The sequence below is a fragment of the Lithobates pipiens genome, unplaced genomic scaffold (genome assembly GCF_037356315.1).
Source record: "Lithobates pipiens isolate NorthernLeopardFrog02 unplaced genomic scaffold, aLitPip1_a1.2 Scaffold_8, whole genome shotgun sequence".
In the NCBI taxonomy this organism is placed as follows: domain Eukaryota; kingdom Metazoa; phylum Chordata; class Amphibia; order Anura; family Ranidae; genus Lithobates; species Lithobates pipiens.
The window spans coordinates 486,031,940-486,051,802 of record NW_027507903.1 but is presented as its reverse complement, the minus strand read 5'-3'; the positions used below and the strand labels follow the sequence as shown (position 1 = coordinate 486,051,802).

Below are 19,863 nucleotides of genomic sequence, written 5' to 3'. Positions count from 1 at the left end.
ATGTAGTGATGATGTCTCCATCCTCTCCTCTCTGTACCCCCAGAGCTGACACTCTATATGTCTGAATATAATATCATGTAGTGATGATGTCTCCATCCTCTCCTCTCTGTACCCCCAGAGCTGACACTCTATATGTCTGAATATAGTATCATGTAGTGATGATGTCTCCATCCTCTCCTCCCTCCCCGTTATATAACCTGCCAGTGGTGCTGATGCTGCTCTGCTCCTCCTCCTCCCCCGTCGGGCGGTGCTGTCACTCGGCGGTGCAGAGCAGTCAGAATTGGGCTGGCCGGGTCCCGGGATGGAGAACCTCCTGGAGAACCCGGTTCGGGCTGTGCTCTACCTGCGGGAACTGACCAGCATCGTACAGAACCAGCAGAGCCTCATCCACACCCAGCGGCAGCGGATCGATGAGCTGGAGCGGAGGTTGGACCAGCTGGGCACCGAGAACCGGAGCCTCCGGAACCAGCACCAGCCCAGCCCGAGCCCGGTACCCTCCCCCAGCCCAGCGCAGATCCAGGCGGCACCGGAGAGCCCCGCTCACCAACCGCAACCTCCACCCGAGGAACCCGAACCCAGCCCGGCACCGCGGGGGTCCCCCCAGGTCCAGCACAAACCCCCCACCCTCTGCAAGGCCATCCTGGGGCGCAAGACCGAGTGAGTACCTACCCCTACCAGGGGAAACAACAAAGGGACTTACCTGCTATGGAAATTATAGGAGACTTACCTTCTGTAAGAGGGAGAGGTGAAATGTACCTTCCATGGGGGGGAGGGGGGGGGGGGGGACTTACCTTCTATGAAAATGAGAGGATTCTTTTAGCTGATATAAGAGGGGGAGGAAGACTTACCTAATATAAGAGGGAGACCATAAAGAGCTGCCAGCAATACGAGAGAGGGGACACTTACCGTCTTTAAAAAATAAATTACATTTCTTCTATAAGAGGTAGAATGGTGACTTACCTGATATAAGAGGCAGATGGAGATTTACCTGCTATGAACATGATAGGGGACTTACCTGGTATAGAAGGAGAGGGGGGCTTTTCTGGTATATGAGGGGGAGGGGGTCTTACTATAAGAGGTAGAAGGGAGACTTACTGGCTGAAAAAAATGTACCTAGTATAAGAGAGAGAAATAATTACCTGCAATGAAAATGGAATGAGACTTACCTCCCACATGAGGTTGAAGGAAAATGTATCTACTATAAGAAATAGAGGGGAGACTTACCTGCTATAAAAAAATTAAAGACTTACATGCTATAAGAAGGAGACTTACCTGCTATGAAAGGTGACTTACCTGTTATAAGAGGGAGAGCAGAGACCTAACTTTTATAAATGTACCTGCTATAAGATAGAAGGGGGAGATTCACCTTATATAAGGGGAAAAGGGGAAGTACTTTTTAGAGGGGAGATGGTACTTACCTCCATTAATCAGAAGGGGTAAGTTACCTTTCAAAGTAAAGCTGTCACCTTTCTTCTGTAGAAGGAAAAGGGGCACACTTACCTTCTATATAACAGAAAATCAGGGTTTACCTTCTGTAACATAAAGGCGATTTACTCATTATAAGAGAACAGGTTACTTACCTTCTGTAGAGAGAGGGGGGGGGGGTGCACACAAAAAAGAGAGTGAGATTTGCCTTCTCTAGGGTAGAGGGGGCATTTACCATCTACAAGACTGGAGGTACTTACCTCCTAATAGGAGAGAGGGACTTACCATCCTGAGAGAGGGGTCGCCTTATGACAAAACGTAACCTTTATAAGAGGTTGGGAGGACACCTTGCCTGTATAAGAAAGAGGCAGACTCACCTTCTGTAAGTGAGCGAGTGACTTACCATCAGTAATATAAAGGAGGACTTACCGAATATGAGAAAGAGGGGGTACCTAACTTCTGTAGCAGAGAAACAATTATTCCAAAAGTGAGAGGGAGCCTTTAGGGTAGCTACCTTCTTTACAAGAGAAAGGGGTAACTTACCTTATGGAAGTATGGGGAGGGGGGCTACCTGTGTATTTGAAAAGGGGGCACACATCCTATAGGTCAGGGGGTTCCTCTTTTTTCTGTAAGACAGAGGCGAACTTGCTTCCTTACCATCTCTAAGGTAGAGGGACACTTACCTTCCTTTAGAAAGAGCATGACTTGCTTTATTTTAAAAGGTTTATTCTTATAAACAAAGGGGAATTTTATCGTCTGTTGGAGGGGCACTTACCTGCTGAAATATATCTCTATATATAGTTGTTTGGGTATGGTGACCAGTACCTCGTCTGCCCCAGATCCATCAAGTAAGGAACAGCTGTGATGTCATAGGGGTTCTCACATGATCCCTGAAAGTTAATTGTGTTAATAGTATCCATACATCTACAGATCTAGTTGTCTGATAAATGAACAATTTCAATGGCTTCATCAAATTGGTTAAAACATTTTTTTTATGGTAAACACAGCGGTGATCTGACCTCCTTTAATCATTCATTCAATCTGTATCCAATCAGGTAGGCCCCTGCACTACATACTCATTGGTAGATCTAAAGGAAATTGTACAATCAGATTTTACTGTGTGTGTGATAAGCTTTTGTAGGTCATAGTGGCCATGTTGCATAGGATTCCTTTTGACCACACAAGAGATGAATCAAGCCTTATGGCGTGCTGTTTTCACGAAATGCAACAACTTCCATGGATATCCAATTGAAACCAATTGATAATGGATCACATGTGTTTGTTGATGATCAAACGACTGCTCTAATTTGATTGGCAAATGGCCATGTGCATGGCTGCCCTAGAACCATCAGGGCCCTACAGATCCCAGCCTGTCCGGCTGAACTTTGGAGAGCCTTTAAATCTACGCAGTTCAGATTTCAGTGCTAGGAGGCATCCTGGGACTTGTAGTTCTGGGGGAAAAAAAAACTCCATAGTGCTCATCCCCAACATAACAAGGCCATGTGTTATTTTTGTGTTCATTTTTTTTATTTGTTTATTTATTATTCAAATATTTTATTTTAACCAGAAAGGCAGTTTCCATTGCAACAAAACAATAATAGAGAATTAGCAGTATCATATTATGCATAATATAAGTATATTCAGCAAATAAAAGAGATCCGGGTATAATGATAAAGACCCAATAGGAAGTCATGTTCTTTTATTTCCCACCTGGGCAATGTGTTCAGTTTGTGGTGATACATGACCTTCGTAATAGATAAATGCGATCAATAATTGTGAGTGCACTGAGCCCTCGATGATGGTACATTCCCTGACCTCTGCACCCCATAATACAATACTAGGGAGATCAGAGGTCACATAGGTGTCTCCAGATTAACCCTTGTGTGATTTATGGAACCCCCCCCCCCCCCATTCAGTCCAGGACTCCAGCTCCAGCAATATGAGCTGTGTGAGGCTTCCCTTCACCTTGACAATATGGAATATTTATCCGTGAGCCGTGTGCAATCCCCCTTCTATTTATAAATGACATTTCTGGGATGGCTCCCCTAGTACATAATATATGTGTGGTGTAATAATGTGTTTATTATGCAACTGTGGGGTAAGCGGTGCGCTCTGGGTATTGGTGGGCTGCGCAGGTTTGATGATAGAGAAGGGATGATGCAGCTGTACATGCAGGGAATGTGGATGATGCTGAGGAGCTAGTTGGGTCACCGAGTAGGGAGTAGGGAGTAGGGACTATGCTACTGCAAGCACCTCTGTGCCTGATGGACTGGTATGGAGGCTAACGAGCTGCCATGGTGCTTTCCTGTGTTCTGTGTGCGTCAGCTTCACACTGCATGCAACCCTTCATGATACATATGTGTACAATGATCTGCACTCTGTATATAACAGTACTTTACATAATGTATCTATGTGCAATGTTCTGCACAGGACAATGCTCTGCATCCCGTACCAACTGTATGTGCAATGCTCTGCACTTTGTATAGAACAGCACTCTGCATCCAGTACCCCCATGTAATGCTCTGTATTCCATATAGAACAGCACTCTGCATCCAGTACCTCCATGTAATACTCTGCACTCTGCATAGAACAGCAATCCGCATCCAGTGCCTCCATGTAATGCTCTGCACTCTGTTTAGAACAGCACTCTGCATCCAGTACCTCTATTTAATGCTCTGTACTCTGTATAGAACAGCACTCTGCATCCAGTACCTCTATGTAATGCTCTGTACTCTGTATAGAACAGCACTCCGCATCCAGTACCTCCATGTAATACTCTGCACTCTGCATAGAACAGCAATCCGCATCCAGTGCCTCCATGTAATGCTCTGCACTCTGTATAGAACAGCACTCTGCATCCAGTACCTCTATTTAATGCTCTGTACTCTGTATAGAACAGCACTCTGCATCCAGTACCTCTATGTAATGCTCTGTACTCTGTATAGAACACAGCACTCTGCATCCAGTACCTCCAAGTAATGCTCTGTATTCCATATAGAACAGCACTCCGCATCCAGTACCTCCATGTAATACTCTGCACTCTGTATAGAACAGCACTCTGCATCCAGTACCTCCATGTAATGCTCTGTATTCCATATAGAACAGCACTCTGCATCCAGTACCTCTATGTAATGCTCTGTATTCCATATAGAACAGCACTCTGCATCCAGTACCTCCATGTAATGCTCTGCACTCTGTATAGAACAGCACTCTGCATCCAGTACCTCTATGTAATGCTCTGTACTCTGTATAGAACAGCACTCCGCATCCAGTATCTCCATGTAATACTCTGCACTCTGTATAGAACAGCACTCTGCATCCAGTACCTCTATGTAATGCTCTGCACTCTGTATAGAACAGCACTCTGCATCCAGTACCTCTATGTAATGCTCTGCACTCTGTATAGAACAGCATTCCGCATCCAGTACCTCCATGTAATGCTCTGCACTCTGTATAAAACAGCACTCCGCATCCAGTACCTCAATGTAATGCTCTGTATTACATATAGAACAGCACTCTGCATCCAGTATCTCTGTACAAACCTCTACCTCCCATATGGACAATATTGTGCATGATGTACCTCTGAAATGCCCTGCAATCTGTATAGAACAGTGCTCTGCATCCAGTACCTATATGAAAATCTTGTTGTATACAACAGTGATCTCCCTCTTGTACCTCTGTGCAATACTAGGCACTCTGTTTAGAACAGTGTTGTGCAATTTATATAGAACAGTGCTCCACATTCTGTACTGCTGTGCAATGCTCTGCACTCTCTAGGGAAAATGCTCTGCATCCTGTACTTCTGTATAATACTCTGTGTAGACCAACAGTCTCCATCCAGTACCTCTGTGCTTTGCTATCTGTACTGAATTATGGTGATAGGCACTCTATTCTGAATTATAGTGCGCATATTGAATTGCAGTGTTCTGTACTATATACTGAGCCACAGTACTCTAAGTACTGTGTCACGGTGCTCTGCTTTCAGTGCACAAAGTTACGATATTCAGCACCCCATGTACTACATGCCGGTGCTCTACACTCCATGTACTAAGTTGCAGTGTGTTGCTGCCCATGTACTGAGTTGTGGTACTCTGCACTGCCTGCACTGAATCGCAGTGCTCTGCACTCTATGTACTGAGTCAAAGTGCTCTGCATTATATTCACTGAGTCGTGGTGCTCTGAATTCCATGCACTAAGCCAAGGTGCTCTGCACTCCATGCAGTCACAGTGTTCTGCTCTCCATGTACTGAGTCACGATGCTCTGCACTCCATGTACTGAGTCACAGTGCTCTGCACTCCATGTACTGAGTCACAGTGCTCTGCACTCTATGTACAGATTCACAGTGCTCTGCACTCCATGTACAGAGTCACAGTGCTCTGCACTACATGTACAGAGTCACAGTGCTCTGCACTCCATGTACAGAGTCACGGTGCTCTACACTCCATGTACTGAGTGACGGTGCTCTGCACTCCATGTACTGAGTGATGGTGCTCTGCTCTCCATGTACTCAGTCACGGTGCTCTGCATTCCATGTACAGAGTCACGGTGCTCTGCATTCCATGTACAGAGTCACGGTGCTCTGTTCTCCATGTACAGAGTCACGGTGCTCTGCACTCCATGTACAGAGTCACGGTGCTCTGCACTCCATGTACTGAGTCACGGTGCTCTGCACTCCATGTACAAAATCTCGGTGCTCTGCACTACATCTACAGAATCACAGTGCTCTGCACTCCATGTACTGAGTCACGGTGCTCTGCACTCCATGTACTGAGTCACGGTGCTCTGCACTCCATGTACTGAGTCACGGTGCTCTGCACTCCATGTACAAAATTTCGGTGCTCTGCACTCCATGTACAGAATCACAGTGCTCTGCACTCCATGTACTGAGTCACGGTGCTCTGCACTCCATGTACAAAGTCTCGGTGCTCTGCACTCCATGTACAAAGTCTCGGTGCTCTGCACTCCATGTACAAAGTCTCGGTGCTCTGCACTCCATGTACAAAGTCTCGGTGCTCTGCACTCCATGTACAAAGTCTCGGTGCTCTGCACTCCATGTACAAAGTCTCAGTGCTCTGCACTCCATGTACAGAATCACAGTGCTCTTCACTCCATGTACTGAGTCTTGGTGCTCTGCACTCCATGTACTGAGTGACGGTGCTCTGCACTCCATGTACTCAGTCACGGTGCTCTGCATTCCATGTACAGAGTCACGGTGCTCTGCTCTCCATGTACAGAGTCACGGTGCTCTGCACTCCATGTACAGAGTCACGGTGCTCTGCACTCCATGTACAGAGTCACGGTGCTCTGCACTCCATGTACAGAGTCTCGGTGCTCTGCACTCCATGCACAGAGTCACGGTGCTCTGCACTCCATGTACAGAGTCACGGTGCTCTGCACTCCATGTACAGAGTCTCGGTGCTCTGCACTCCATGTACTGAGTCACGGTGCTCTGCACTCCATGTACTGAGTCACGGTGCTCTGCACTCCATGTACTGAGTCACGGTGCTCTGCACTCAATGTACAAAATCTCGGTGCTCTGCACTCTATGTACAGAATCACAGTGCTCTGCACTCCATGTACAGAGTCACGGTGCTCTGCACTCCATGTACTGAGTCATGGTGCTCTGCACTCCATGTACACAATCTCGGTGCTCTGCACTCTATGTACAGAATCACAGTGCTCTGCACTCCATGTACTGAGTCACGGTGCTCTGCACTCCATGTACTGAGTCACGGTGCTCTGCACTCCATGTACAAAATCTCGGTGCTCTGCACTCCATGTACAGAATCACAGTGCTCTGCACTCCATGTACTGAGTCACGGTGCTCTGCACTCCATGTACAAAGTCTCGGTGCTCTGCACTCCATGTACAAAGTCTCAGTGCTCTGCACTCCATGTACAGAATCACAGTGCTCTTCACTCCATGTACTGAGTCTTGGTGCTCTGCACTCCATGTACTGAGTGACGGTGCTCTGCACTCCATGTACAGAGTCATGGTGCTCTGTACGCCATGTACTGAGTCACAGTGCTCTGCACTCCATGTACTGAGTCACGGTGCTCTGCACTCCATGTACTGAGTCACGGTGCTCTACACTCCATGTACTGAGTCACGATGCTCTGCACTCCATGTACTGAGTCACGGTGCTCTGCACTCCATGTACAGAGTCACAGTGCTCTGCACTCCATGTACAGAGTCACAGTGCTCTGCACTCCATGTACTGAGTCACGGTGCTCTGCACTCCATGTACAGAGTCACAGTGCTCTGCACTCCATGTACTGAGTCACGGTGCTCTGCACTCCATGTACAGAGTCACAGTGCTCTGCACTCCATGTACTGAGTCACGGTGCTCTGTATTCCATGAACTGAGTCACAGAACTCTGTGCCATATGAGTAGTGAATCAGCGTTTTGCACTTTATATGGAGTCCCAGTTTTTTACACCTTTGGTTTGTAGAGACGGAAGATCTAGCAGATGGCATCTGCTGTTTAAGTCTTTCCCAGCGCTGTAAACTCTCAGCCTCTATAGATTTTCTTTGTACAGTAGATTAAACAGCAAGCGTCAAAATCGAGACAAAAACTGCATCTGCAGGAGAAAGAAAATGCAAACAAATGGGTTTACTTCCTCTTTGTCTCCCTGCAAACGTAAAGCATAATGGGCTACTATGCATCGCATAGTAGCCCATTATGTGTCACTTACCTGACACAGGAGCCAACGATGTCACCGCTGTCCCCTGTAGTCCAGAGCGTCCAACTTTTTCTGGGTATCGCTGCTCCAGCCACTGGAGCAGCGATGACGTCACTCCCACGCATGCGCACGGGATCAGCCACTAACAGCATATCGGTGTTAGCAGCGGCATGCTGCTAACGGCGATAGTGCGCCTGCGTGCCGTTGTCTACGGCGCATGCGCCGTAGACAGCTGTCACTGTCTTTTAGTAAATATCTCCTAAACAGTGTAGGTTTAGGAGATGTTTCTTGGACCTACAGGTAAGCCTTAAGTGGTTTGTAAGGGTTTACAACCACTTTAACATGCTGCACTTAAAGTGTTACTACACCCAGGAACCTGCATTCACTATATCTGGTCTCCCACAGTACACAGAACATGGAAATGCAATTATTTTAGTAAATATAAACTGCTAATTACCTTTTCTCATCAGCAGTATATAGCAGTCTTGTGACTTCTATCAGTGTCCAGCTGAGCACTGGTTAAAGCGGAGGTCCACCCCAAAGTGGAGCTTCCTCTCATTGGAACCCTCCCCCCCTCCGGCGCCACAATTGACACCTTTCAGGGGGGAGGGGGGTGCAGATACCTGTACAGTACAGGTATCTGCACCCACTTCCGGCGTAGATTCTGCAGAAGGTACGCCCCTTTCCGCAGAATCTACGCCCCTTTCCGAAGGTCCCCCGCTGTCTGCTGGGAAACACACAGATCCCAGAGACAGCGGGGACCATCCTTATTGCGCAGCGCGACTCGCGCATGCGCAGTAGGGAACCGGGAAATGAAGCCGCAAGGCTCCACTTCCTGATTCCCATACCCAAGATGGCGACGGCAGCACCCGAGAGAAGATTGAGAGATCGGCTTCGGGTGCCGACATCGCGGGCGCGCTGGGCGGGTAAGTGTCATTATTTTAAAAGTCAGCAGATGCAGTAGGAGGAAATTTCATTCTCCTCTGACTTTCGTTTTAAGCTGCAGGGCCCCCGACCCTCTGTCTGGACAGTTATGATTGGCCTTTGCTGATTACATGCACCCTCTCAAAAAAAAAAAAAAACTCTCTAGGAATGCATACCAAACTGAGCATGTGCAGAGTGCCTCCTAGGGCTTTGTACTATCAGCAGATGGATTGGGGACTGTAAAAGAAAGGGAGGATCAGAGGAGACAGGATCAAACAGCCTTTTTACACAATGCAGAGGATTAACATCTTAGGTTCCACAGTGAGTATAGAAAGCATGCTTTACTGCATATACAGACTGATTTTACTGTTGTGGGTTTAGTAACACTTTAACATTAAAAATAAATCTGAAATGTATATCATTTATATGATAGGTCCACTAAAATGATCGCATTAATGTTCTGATCTCACCAGCAATCTTATGTATATAATGCTGTGCGAATGTGTTTGTGTCCTGCAGCGGTACGCTAATCCATCAGTTTGCACCGCAGTGTGCTGATCTGAATTTTAGATTTTTTTATGACATTGTTTGGTGCGTTCCCAATTGCTTGGATTCACAAATTGCACGATTCTCTGCAGATCATGCAAAAAAACCCCCCCAAAAAAACGGAGATTGGCCTAAAACTGAGAAAATCGCAGACAGCTGTGCCCATAGCTGTGCAGTTTGTTCTGTTTTTGATGCATAGTGCCTTGTGTTCCTCACTGTGCCACCAAGGTTATACCCACTACAACCATGACGGGGAGGTGTTCCTCACTGTGCCACCAAGGTTATGCCCACACCCACTACAACCTTGATGGGTAGGTGCTCCTCACTGTGCCACCAAGGTTATACCCCCTGCAACCATCACGGGGGGGGGGGGGTCCTTACTGTGGCACCAAGGTTATACCTCCTACAACCATCATGGGGAGGTGTTCCTCACTGTGCCACCAAGGTTATACCCCCTACAACCATCACGGGGGGGAGGGGGTGTTCCTCACTGTGCCACCAAGGTTATACCCCTACAACCATCATGGGAGGTGTTCCTCACTGTGCTACCAAGGTTATACCCTCTGCAACCATCACAGCGAGGTGTTCCTCACTGTGCTACCAAGGTTATACCCCTAACAACCATCACGGGGAGGTGTTCCTCACTGTGCCACCAAGGTTATACCCCCTACAACCATCACTGGGGGGGTGTTACTCACTTTGCCACCAAGGTTATGCCCCTACAACCATTACGGGGGGTTGTTCCTCATTGTGCCACCAAGGTTATACCCCTACAACCATCATGAGGGGGTGTTCCTCACTGTGCTACCAAGGTTATACTCTCTGCAACTATCACGGCAAAGTGTTCCTCAATGTGCCACCAAGGTTATACCCCCTGCAACCATCACAAGGAGGTGTTCCTCACTGTACCACGAAGGTTATACCCCCTACAACCATAACGGGAAGGTGTTCCTCACTGTGCCACCAAGGTTATACCCCCCACAACCATAACGGGGAGGTGTTCCTCACTGTGCCACCAAGGTTATACCCCCTGCAACCATCATGGGGGTGGGGGCATTCACTATTCACAGGACCCACTGCAGAGCCAGCATTGGCAGGCGTAACAGTGCTGTGACATAGAGACACGAAGAAGCAGACCGTGAGATCGAGGGGGCATGTCACGCGTCGCCTCCACTCTCTTGCCAGACGTGACAGCTTATTAACAGAGCCCTGAGATGTGAAAATACAGCCTGATAGGGCTTCTAATGAGCTTGTGTGCCAGAGGAAGACGTAGAGGCACAATATGGGGGAAAATATATTTATTCTCCTTATTATGCTAAATCCAAAATCCCTTCTCCCTAATGTCAGAAGCTGCAGCCATCACCGCTTTTCTGTTCGCGGGCGGCTGCTTGGCGGCTAATAGCATCGAATTGTGTTTGAATGGTGCTGCTTCCATGTTTGTAGACAAAAAGGATTATGGGAAAGAATGCAGAGGTGCCATCTAGGATGGTTCAGTTCTTTTTTAAATAATCCAGCCAGAGGGAGATTTGTCTATATGGTGCTGGGTTCATGCTTCTAGAAGCAGAGGATTATGGGAAAGAAAGCAGGGGTACCATCCGTGATGGTTCAATCCCGTTTTATACTCTTGCAGAAGAACGATGTATCTCCTTGATATTAGTTCCCTGTTTCCAGTAGCAGAGGATTATGGGAAAGAAGGCAGAGGTGGCATCCATGGTTCAGCACGTTTTATACCCCCTACAGTATAGCGATTTGGACACAAAGTTCTTGTTCTGTCTTTGCAATAGTAATAGAAACAACGCAGATATATATATTGAGCGATGACAGTTGAGATGTAACTTTTTCAAGATATTCTCTTTGACTGTTAACATCCAACAAAGGACTACTAACCTGAAAAGTTGTTTCTTCTCCTGGGCTATATTAATAAGTAGTTAGCAGGCGTCTTTGCTACATGAAAACAGATGGTAATCTCCAAGTAAGAAAGTCTGTTTATTGATTAAAAAAAAGTAATTTAATCAACCAACGCATTTCGGGAGATTTTATAGAGATCCCCCACACCTTCATCTGGGCTGTGAAAGCAAAGCCATCATCACTTAGAGCTGAAATGTAATCTGCTTATATTTTGGTTCTTCCGTCCCTTCTTCATGAACATGCTAACGGAATTTTTTAATGAATCATTTCTTTTTTAATCACATACTTTATTTTAGACTCCCTAATGTCATTATTGGGTCTCTTCGTTTCTCTATGCAGTGTGGGCAGATCATGGCTATGAAAGGGGCTGGCAGGATGCTGCATATACACTGCGCGTCCACGTTCTACTGACGGTTATTGGACTTTTTTGTGAATATATATTGAAGAATTTTGCTTGGACTTTATTTATAATAATTATATACCTTTTACTGTGGGATATTATATATGAATATAGATATATATATTCATATATAATATATATGAATATGTATCCAGTCTAGTTGGTTCCCAACCCATGTGTATTGCACATCTACTCTAAGCTGTAAATGTTGGTGCTAGCATATAGCACATCTATATGTAATGCCCCGCACACACGATCGGAAATTCCGCCAGCTAAAGTCCGATGTGAGCTTTTGGTCAGAAATCCGTGTGTATGCTCCATCGGACTTTTGCTGGCGGAATTTCTGCTATTTCTCTATTTTTCCAACGGAAAAAGTTACGATCGGCTGCAGCAATTTAGTCGCGCAAAATTCCTACGCATGGTCGGAAACAATTGGATGCATGCTCGGAAGCATTGAACTTCATTTTCTCGGCTCATCATAGTGTTGTACGTCACCGCATTCTTGACGGTCGAAAGTTCCGAGAACTTTTGTGTGACCGTGTGTATGCAAGCCAAGCTTGAGCGGAATTCCGTCGGAAAAACCATCCAAGATTTTTCCCGTCGGAAATTCCGCTCGTGTGTATGTGTGCATTACTTTACTTACTTGCCTTGATTCATTTGCAACAATCAAATTGTTCTATGATTAGCCATATGTTTTTCCTGAGCTCTATTGCCTGATTAGTGCTAAAGTTAGAGGGATGGTTCTCATTCAAGCTGTTGATTGGAAGAAACAAATAATTTCTATAGGGCTTTTTTGTTTTAAAGCTCTGGTGAGTTTGCATTTTTTATGCACGTCTTGTGGTGGAGCACCATCTGAAGAATTCTCTGTTTTCCTATTTCTTTTTCATGGTTATTGGACTTTTTCGTGACTATATATTGAAGAATTTTGCTTGGACTTTATTTATAATAATTATATACCTTTTACTGTGGGATGTTATATATGAATATATGATTATATCACTTATGCTGTAAGATGAAGGTCTATATGAGTTGGCTCCACAACCTTTTTTTTTTTTGCACAAATTTATTTCATTTGTTTCGATGTTTTGCATACAAATTGTACAGAACTGCCACAGGTTGACAGTAAACCTCATTTGCATGCATTTGTTCGTTTTAGATAATCATTTGTAGATTTAAATGGAAAGGTATTTTTTTTTAATAACACTGAATTGCAAATGGCATGTGTAGTGATTATATGGGCAGCACAGTGGCTAAGTGGTTAGCGCTTGTGTCTAGCAGCACTAAGGCTGGTGGTTTGAATCCCAACAATGACACTACTTGCCTGTTCTCCCTCTGCCTGCGTGGGTTTCCTCCGGGTACTCTGGTTTCCTTACACCCTCCCAAGACATGCCGACAGGTTAATTGGCTCCTGTCTAAATTGGCCCTAGTGTATGTATGAATGTGAGTTAGGGACCTTAGATTGTAAGCTCCTTGAGGGCAGGGACTGATGTGAATGTACAATTTAAAGCACTGTGTAAATTGCCAGTGCTATGTAATAAATAAATAAATATTTTTTTGTATATACAATATCTCACAAAAGTAAGTACACCCCGCACATTTTTGTAAATATTTTATTATATCTTTTCATGTGATTACACTGAAGAAAATACACTTTGGGGGTTATTTACGAAAGGCAAATCCACTTTGCACTGCAAGTGCATCTGAAAGTGCACTGAAAGTGCACTTGGAAGTGCAGTTGCTCTAAATCTAAGGGGTAGATCTTAAATGAGTGGAAGCTCTGCTGATTTTATCATCCAATCATGTGCAAGCTAAAATGCTGTTTTTTTATTTTCTATGAATGTCCCCCTCGGATCTACAGTGACTTTACTTTCAAGTGCACTCGCAATGCAAATTGGATTTGCCTTTAGTAAATAACCCCTTTTGCTACAATGTAATTATCCAAAGTTTTCCCCTCAAAAGGGCAGGACTTTATAGGCATGAACTGTGAAGCCGCATAAACACGGCGGACTGTCTGGCCAACTTAGTCCGTCAGACAATCCGACGGACAGTCCATCATACTTTCGAATGAACGGACTTGCCCACACACACCACTTTTTGAGCGGACTAATACGGCGTACTAAGTCCGCCATACTATCCGCCCTACTTTTGAAATGAACGGACTCGCCCACACACGCGGAGGAAAGTCCGCTCATTTCGAGCGCGTCTCCAGGTAGGCGGGGCCCGCGAAGGAGACGTCGCTGACCCCGCCGCCTGGTATGGACTTAAAGGGGAACCCCAACGCCAAAAAAAATCGGCGTGGGGGTCCCCCCCAAGTCCACAACAGACCCTTGTCCGAGCACGCTACCCGGCCGGCCAGGAAAGGGGGGCGAGCGAGCGCCCCCCCTCCTGAGCCGTACCAGGCCGCGTGCCCTCAACATGGGGGGTGCCTTGGGGAAGGGGGGGCCGCGCGGCCCCCCCACCCCAAAGCACCTTGTCCCCATGTTGATGAGGACAAGGGCCTCTTCCCGACAACCCTGGCCGTTGGTTGTCGGGGTCTGCGGGCAGGGGGCTTATCGGAATCCGAGAGCCCCCTTTAATAAGGGGGCCCCCGGATACCGGCCCCCCACCCTATGTGAATGAGTATGGAGTACAATGTACCCCTACCCATTCAGCTGTAAAATAAAAGTACAAAAAAAACACAACACACGATATAAAATACTTTATTGCACAGCTCCGGGGGTCTTCCGTCTTCGGGGGTCTTCTCGCCGGACTCCTCCGCTATCTTCTTGTAGCTCTTTTGCTAGCGGAGGAGTCCGGCTTTCTTCCTCGCCGCCGGGCTCTTCTCCCGACTTCGGGGGTCTTGTCCCCCTCTTCGGTTCTTCTGCCGGGCCACCGCGCCTTCTTATAGCTCTTTTACAGGCGGTGGCCCGGTCTTCTGTCGCCATCGCCGCCGCCACCGCCTTCCGTTCTTCTTCTTCTTCTTCTTCTCCAGGAGATGTTGCCTCGACGCTCTCTCCGGCCGGAATGCCAGGGACGCACTGCGTGGCCACTTATATAGGGACAATGGGGCGGTGTCACATGGCTTTATGTCACATGGGTTGGTCACATGGGTTGATGTCACATGGGGACTATGGCATCGTAAGGGGGCGGGGTCACCATGTGACACCAACCCATGTGACATAAAGCCATGTGACACCGCCCCATTGTCCCTATATAAGTGGCCGCGCAGCGCTTCCCTGGCATTCCGGCCGGAGAGATCGTCGAGGCAACATCTCCTGGAGAAGAAGAAGAAGAAGAAGAACGGAAGGCGGCGGCGGCGGCGACGGCGACAGAAGACCGGGCCACCGCCTGTAAAAGAGCTATAAGAAGGTGCGGTGGCCCGGCAGAAGAACCGAAGAGGGGGACAAGACCCCCGAAGTCGGGAGAAGAGGCCGGCGGCGAGGAAGAAAGCCGGACTCCTCCGCTAGCAAAAGAGCTACAAGAAGATAGCGGAGGAGTCCGGCGAGAAGACCCCCGAAGACGGAAGACCCCCGGAGCTGTGCAATAAAGTATTTTATCTCGTGTGTTGTGTTTTTTTTTGTACTTTTATTTTACAGGTGAATGGGTAGGGGTACATTGTACCTCATACTCATTCACATAGGGTGGGGGGCCAGTGTCCGGGGGCCCCCTTATTAAAGGGGGCTCCCGGATTCCGATAAGCCCCCCGCCCGCAGACCCCGACAACCAACGGCCAGGGTTGTCGGGAAGAGGCCCTTGTCCTCATCAACATGGGGACAAGGTGCTTTGGGGTGGGGGGGGCCGCGCGGCCCCCCTTCCCCAAGGCACCCCCCATGTTGAGGGCACGCGGCCTGGTACGGCTGAGGAGGGGGGGGCGCTCGCTCACCCCCCTTTCCTGGCCGGCCGGGTAGCGTGCTCGGACAAGGGTCTGTTGTGGACTTGGGGGGGACCCCCATGCCGATTTTTTTCGGCGTTGGGGTTCCCCTTTAAGTCCATACCAGGCGGCGGGGCCAGCGACGTCTCCTTCGCGGGCCCCGCCTACCTGGATACCCGCTCGAAATGAGCGGACTTTTCTCCGGGCGGGAAAAGTCCGCTCATTTCAAAAGTACGGCGGACTGGCATACACACGGGCGGATTGTCCGCCGAAATGCGAGTCCGACGGACAGTATTACGGAAATTTCCGAAATACTTAGTCCGCCAGACTGCACGCTGAAAAAGTCAGCTGAAGCCCACACATGAGCGGACTGTCCGCTGAAATGTGTTTCGGCGGACTAAGTTGGCCAGACAGTCCGCCCGTGTGTACGCGGCTTGAGACTTACAAATAATTGTAAAAAAGTATAAAGTATTTTTATTTTAACAATGTATAAAAAAAAAAAATTATGATAATAGATATTCAAAACATAGAACGTTGTTTCCTTCATACAATCATATTATTTAAAACAACGTGTACATATTATCTTTCTGAAGGCATAGTGTTCTCGAACTGAATCGTAATGAACATATGCATTCAAAAATACTTATATGAAGCTGATGGATAAATTGTGTGCATTCGATGTAGCCTACGCGTTACGTAGTCTTATTGTACTCCTTCTTCAAGGAAAATTCGTTATGCACATTTGTTTTTGAAAAAGCAATCTAAAAAATAAAAAAAAGAAGAGACACATGTATACACATTACCAATGCAGGGGGGGAGGGGACAGGAGGAAGAGGAGGCATGCCTGCTTTACAAATATACTTACATGTACATCTAAAACACCAGATTAGACCATGCAAAAAGCCGGCCAATGACAACAATTAAGCAAGATAAATAATTGCAACTCAGGATACAGAAAAGATAAAAAAATGATTTTTTATTTATTTTATCTTTTATGTATCCTGAGTTGCAATTATTTATCTTGCTTAATTGTTGTCATCGGCCGGCAGGCGGCCTCCCTCTTCTGCCCCCTTTCAAGGAAAACACTTTTGCTAATATATAGATATATATGTAAAAGGCCAGTATGGTGGCCTGAATTTATGGGAGGAGCCTGGAGGAGTAATTGATCAGCCCGTTCAGCTGTGTTCCTTATCAGCCAGTACGGTGGCCGGAATTTATGGGAGGAGCCCGGAGGGGTATTTAATCAGCCCATTCTGCTGTGTTCCTTGTCGGTTCCTGTGTGCAATAGTTGCTACGCCACAGATCTAGGGCAGACTATTCAAGACCGTTCGATAGAATGAGTGCAGTGTTCGTGAGTTCCGTCTTCATTGAAGTCCTGTCTTCATACTCGTGTTACAGTCGGTTTTACCGTCGTGAGCGTTCGTGTATTTGTCTGAGGCAAAACACTCGAAAACTTGCCAGTATCGTGCAACGCATCTGGTTCGGCTGTCACGGGTAGGGCTTCGGCTCCCATTTCTCATTTCATGTTATTTCATGTCACTAAACTGTGATCCGTTGAACTCACGAACCACTCACTGAAATGTCACCTTCGTATTTTTCCGATATCGTTTCACGCATCCGTTACCTCTAAACATTTGTGCTCCTTGCTTCTCGAAAGAAGTCGTGGTCACCCGTTCGTGACACCACATCGAGCATTTCATTTCAAAAACCCGCTATACCGACCAAATCACTGGTCTCTACTGAAACGTCCGAATCGTTCGGATCATTTCGAAAATTCCCAATCAGATGTTCTAAATTCTAATTAACCGGCTCATTTCAATCATTTCAATCATTTTAATCATTGCATTTCATTTCATTCTTCTCGAAAGAAGTCGTGGTCACTCGTTCATGACACCACATCGAGCATTTCATTTTTCAAACCTTCCGCATACCGACCAAATCACGGGTCTCTACGTCCGAATCGTTCGGATCATTTTGAAAATTCCCAAACAGACGTCCTAAATTCTAACTAACCGGAGAATTTCAATCATTTCATTCGTTTCGATCATTTCAATCGTTTTGATCGTTTCTATCATTCGTCAGGTGTGCCCAGCTGCTTCGCCTCATTTCAGTACATGCTCCAGAGACAGGGTTCACTGTTGATTCTTGAGCGCAGACGTTGATCCCTGTCTTTGTCATGGGTATCATTTCGTTTCACCTATCACGCTTCGACACGAATAGTCACGCCTATGTTCTAATTCGTCTCGGCGTGCCCCAGGACTAGCCTCATTTCAGTACATGCTCCAGAGTCTGTTTCGTGCTCAGTCGCAAAGTTACGGCATGGCGATTCGGGCCTCTGTCATGGCGGATTCACTCATTTCCCTCATCTCACTGTCACCTCCTGCACCTCGGTTCAAACCCAGTTGTTTTACAAATTCGGGTACTGGACAGGGGGCCATGCTCATTTGGCCTCATTTCAGTACATGCTCCAGAGTCCGGCTCGCTGTCAGTGGCGCCTGTGACACGACCGAGCTGTGCTTCTGCCATGGCAGGTTCTCATCAAAGGCAACATTTTGTTTATGTTTGTTCGTCTCATTTCATTTAAAAAAAAAAAAAAAAGGGGGGGGGGAAGGAAAAGATAATAATAATAGAAAAAAAAAGGGGGAAAAGAAAGAAAAAAATAAAATATAAAAAAAAAATATATATATATATATATATATATATATATATATATATATATATATTAAAAAAAAAATTTCATTGTGTTTGTTTGTCTCATTTCATTTTATTTTATGTCATTTCATTTCATTTCAAAGCTCACCACTCCCTTTAGGAGTCACCATTTGGCCAGTTGTCTGTGACAGGTATGGAATCCTCAACTGGTTTTGCCTTTACAGGTCAGTCGAGTCCAGTAGCACCCTCCATGCACTGATTCATTGAGGCATGCCCCAGTTGTCTTGACCTCATTTCGTTCTGTGCTCCGCAGTTCCAACTCATCATTAATCATAAACATACCAATTCTTGTCTATATCACGGCAAACATTTCATTTATTTCATTTCACATATCGCTTACCAACTCAAATCCCTCAAACCAGCAACGCATTAATCCGCACCCGTCATTTCAGCCTTATGGGTATAACTCAACAATTCATATCGGATTCATTGTCATCTACTCCACGATCGTTTGGGTCGGATTTATCACATAACCAATTCATAGGATTAATTTCACACCTACATCCGGTTCATATCGGATTCATTTTGCACGCATCCAAGTACAACTTTGTGCAAGCTTGTTGCTAGCACGCATCCAATCACAAACATCCTGCAGTCACCACAAGCACATCTAGGCATAACTCCCTGCAATCGTGGCAGACTCACATCCAAGCATAAACTTCTTGCAATCGTTGCAAACACGCATCCAAGCATAGACTTTTTGCAATAGTTGCTAGCACACATCCTAGCATAAACTTTGCAGTTGTCGCTAGCAAGCCCCAGGCACAAACGTAGTACTATCCTTGCTGGCAGGCAGTTCTGGCTGGCTCAGTGCATTGCTGGGTAAGGCCTGGATACTTTCCTAACTTACGTAGTATAACGGGGTGCTATATTGTAGGTAGGTTGATCCAGGGAGAAATCTGATTGCCGCTCGAGGGGTCAGGAAGGAATTTTTTCCCCTGCTGTAGCTAATTAGAGCATGGTCTGCGGGTTTTTTTTTGCCTTCCTCTGGATCAGCTGTGGGGATAGCATTGGGTGTGTCGGGTTGTGCAATGTTGTTTGTCTAAATTGTTGATTTTGTCGTGGGCTGGGTAGACTTTTGTCTTTTCAAACTAGCTAACTACGCATCCTAGCATAACTTCTTGCAATCGTAGCAAGCACGCATCTTGGCATAACTTATTCAGCCTTTTCAGGTCATACTGCTCACAGCCCTGTGTCCGGACGTCTGCGACACCACCGAGTCCAGCCACCACAAGCACATCTCCAGTGACGTTAACTCCCTTGCTATCATTGTGAGCACACATTTAAGCGCAACACTCGCTATCACGGCTAGGCATGCAACTTAGCATAACTTGTGATCGTTGCAAGCATTTTGTTGGCACTCAGCCACACATCATTTTCAGCGGTACTCATTTGGCCACTTAGCCCCAGTGAC

The 19,863-nt window shown here is 46.5% G+C and overlaps 1 protein-coding gene across 6 annotated transcripts in view; it reads left to right on the top strand.

The window, feature by feature from the left end:
• The first annotated feature begins 220 nt into the window (after positions 1-220).
• Positions 221-19,863, top strand: part of IQSEC3 (IQ motif and Sec7 domain ArfGEF 3) — a 142,264-nt gene continuing 122,621 nt past the window's right edge. For all 6 annotated transcript variants that reach the window (XM_077468962.1, XM_077468963.1, XM_077468965.1 and 3 more), the window contains exon 1: positions 221-657. In XM_077468962.1, the coding sequence (XP_077325088.1) occupies positions 302-657 (356 nt within the window). In that variant the 5' untranslated portion in view covers positions 221-301. The remainder of the gene's footprint in view (positions 658-19,863) is intronic.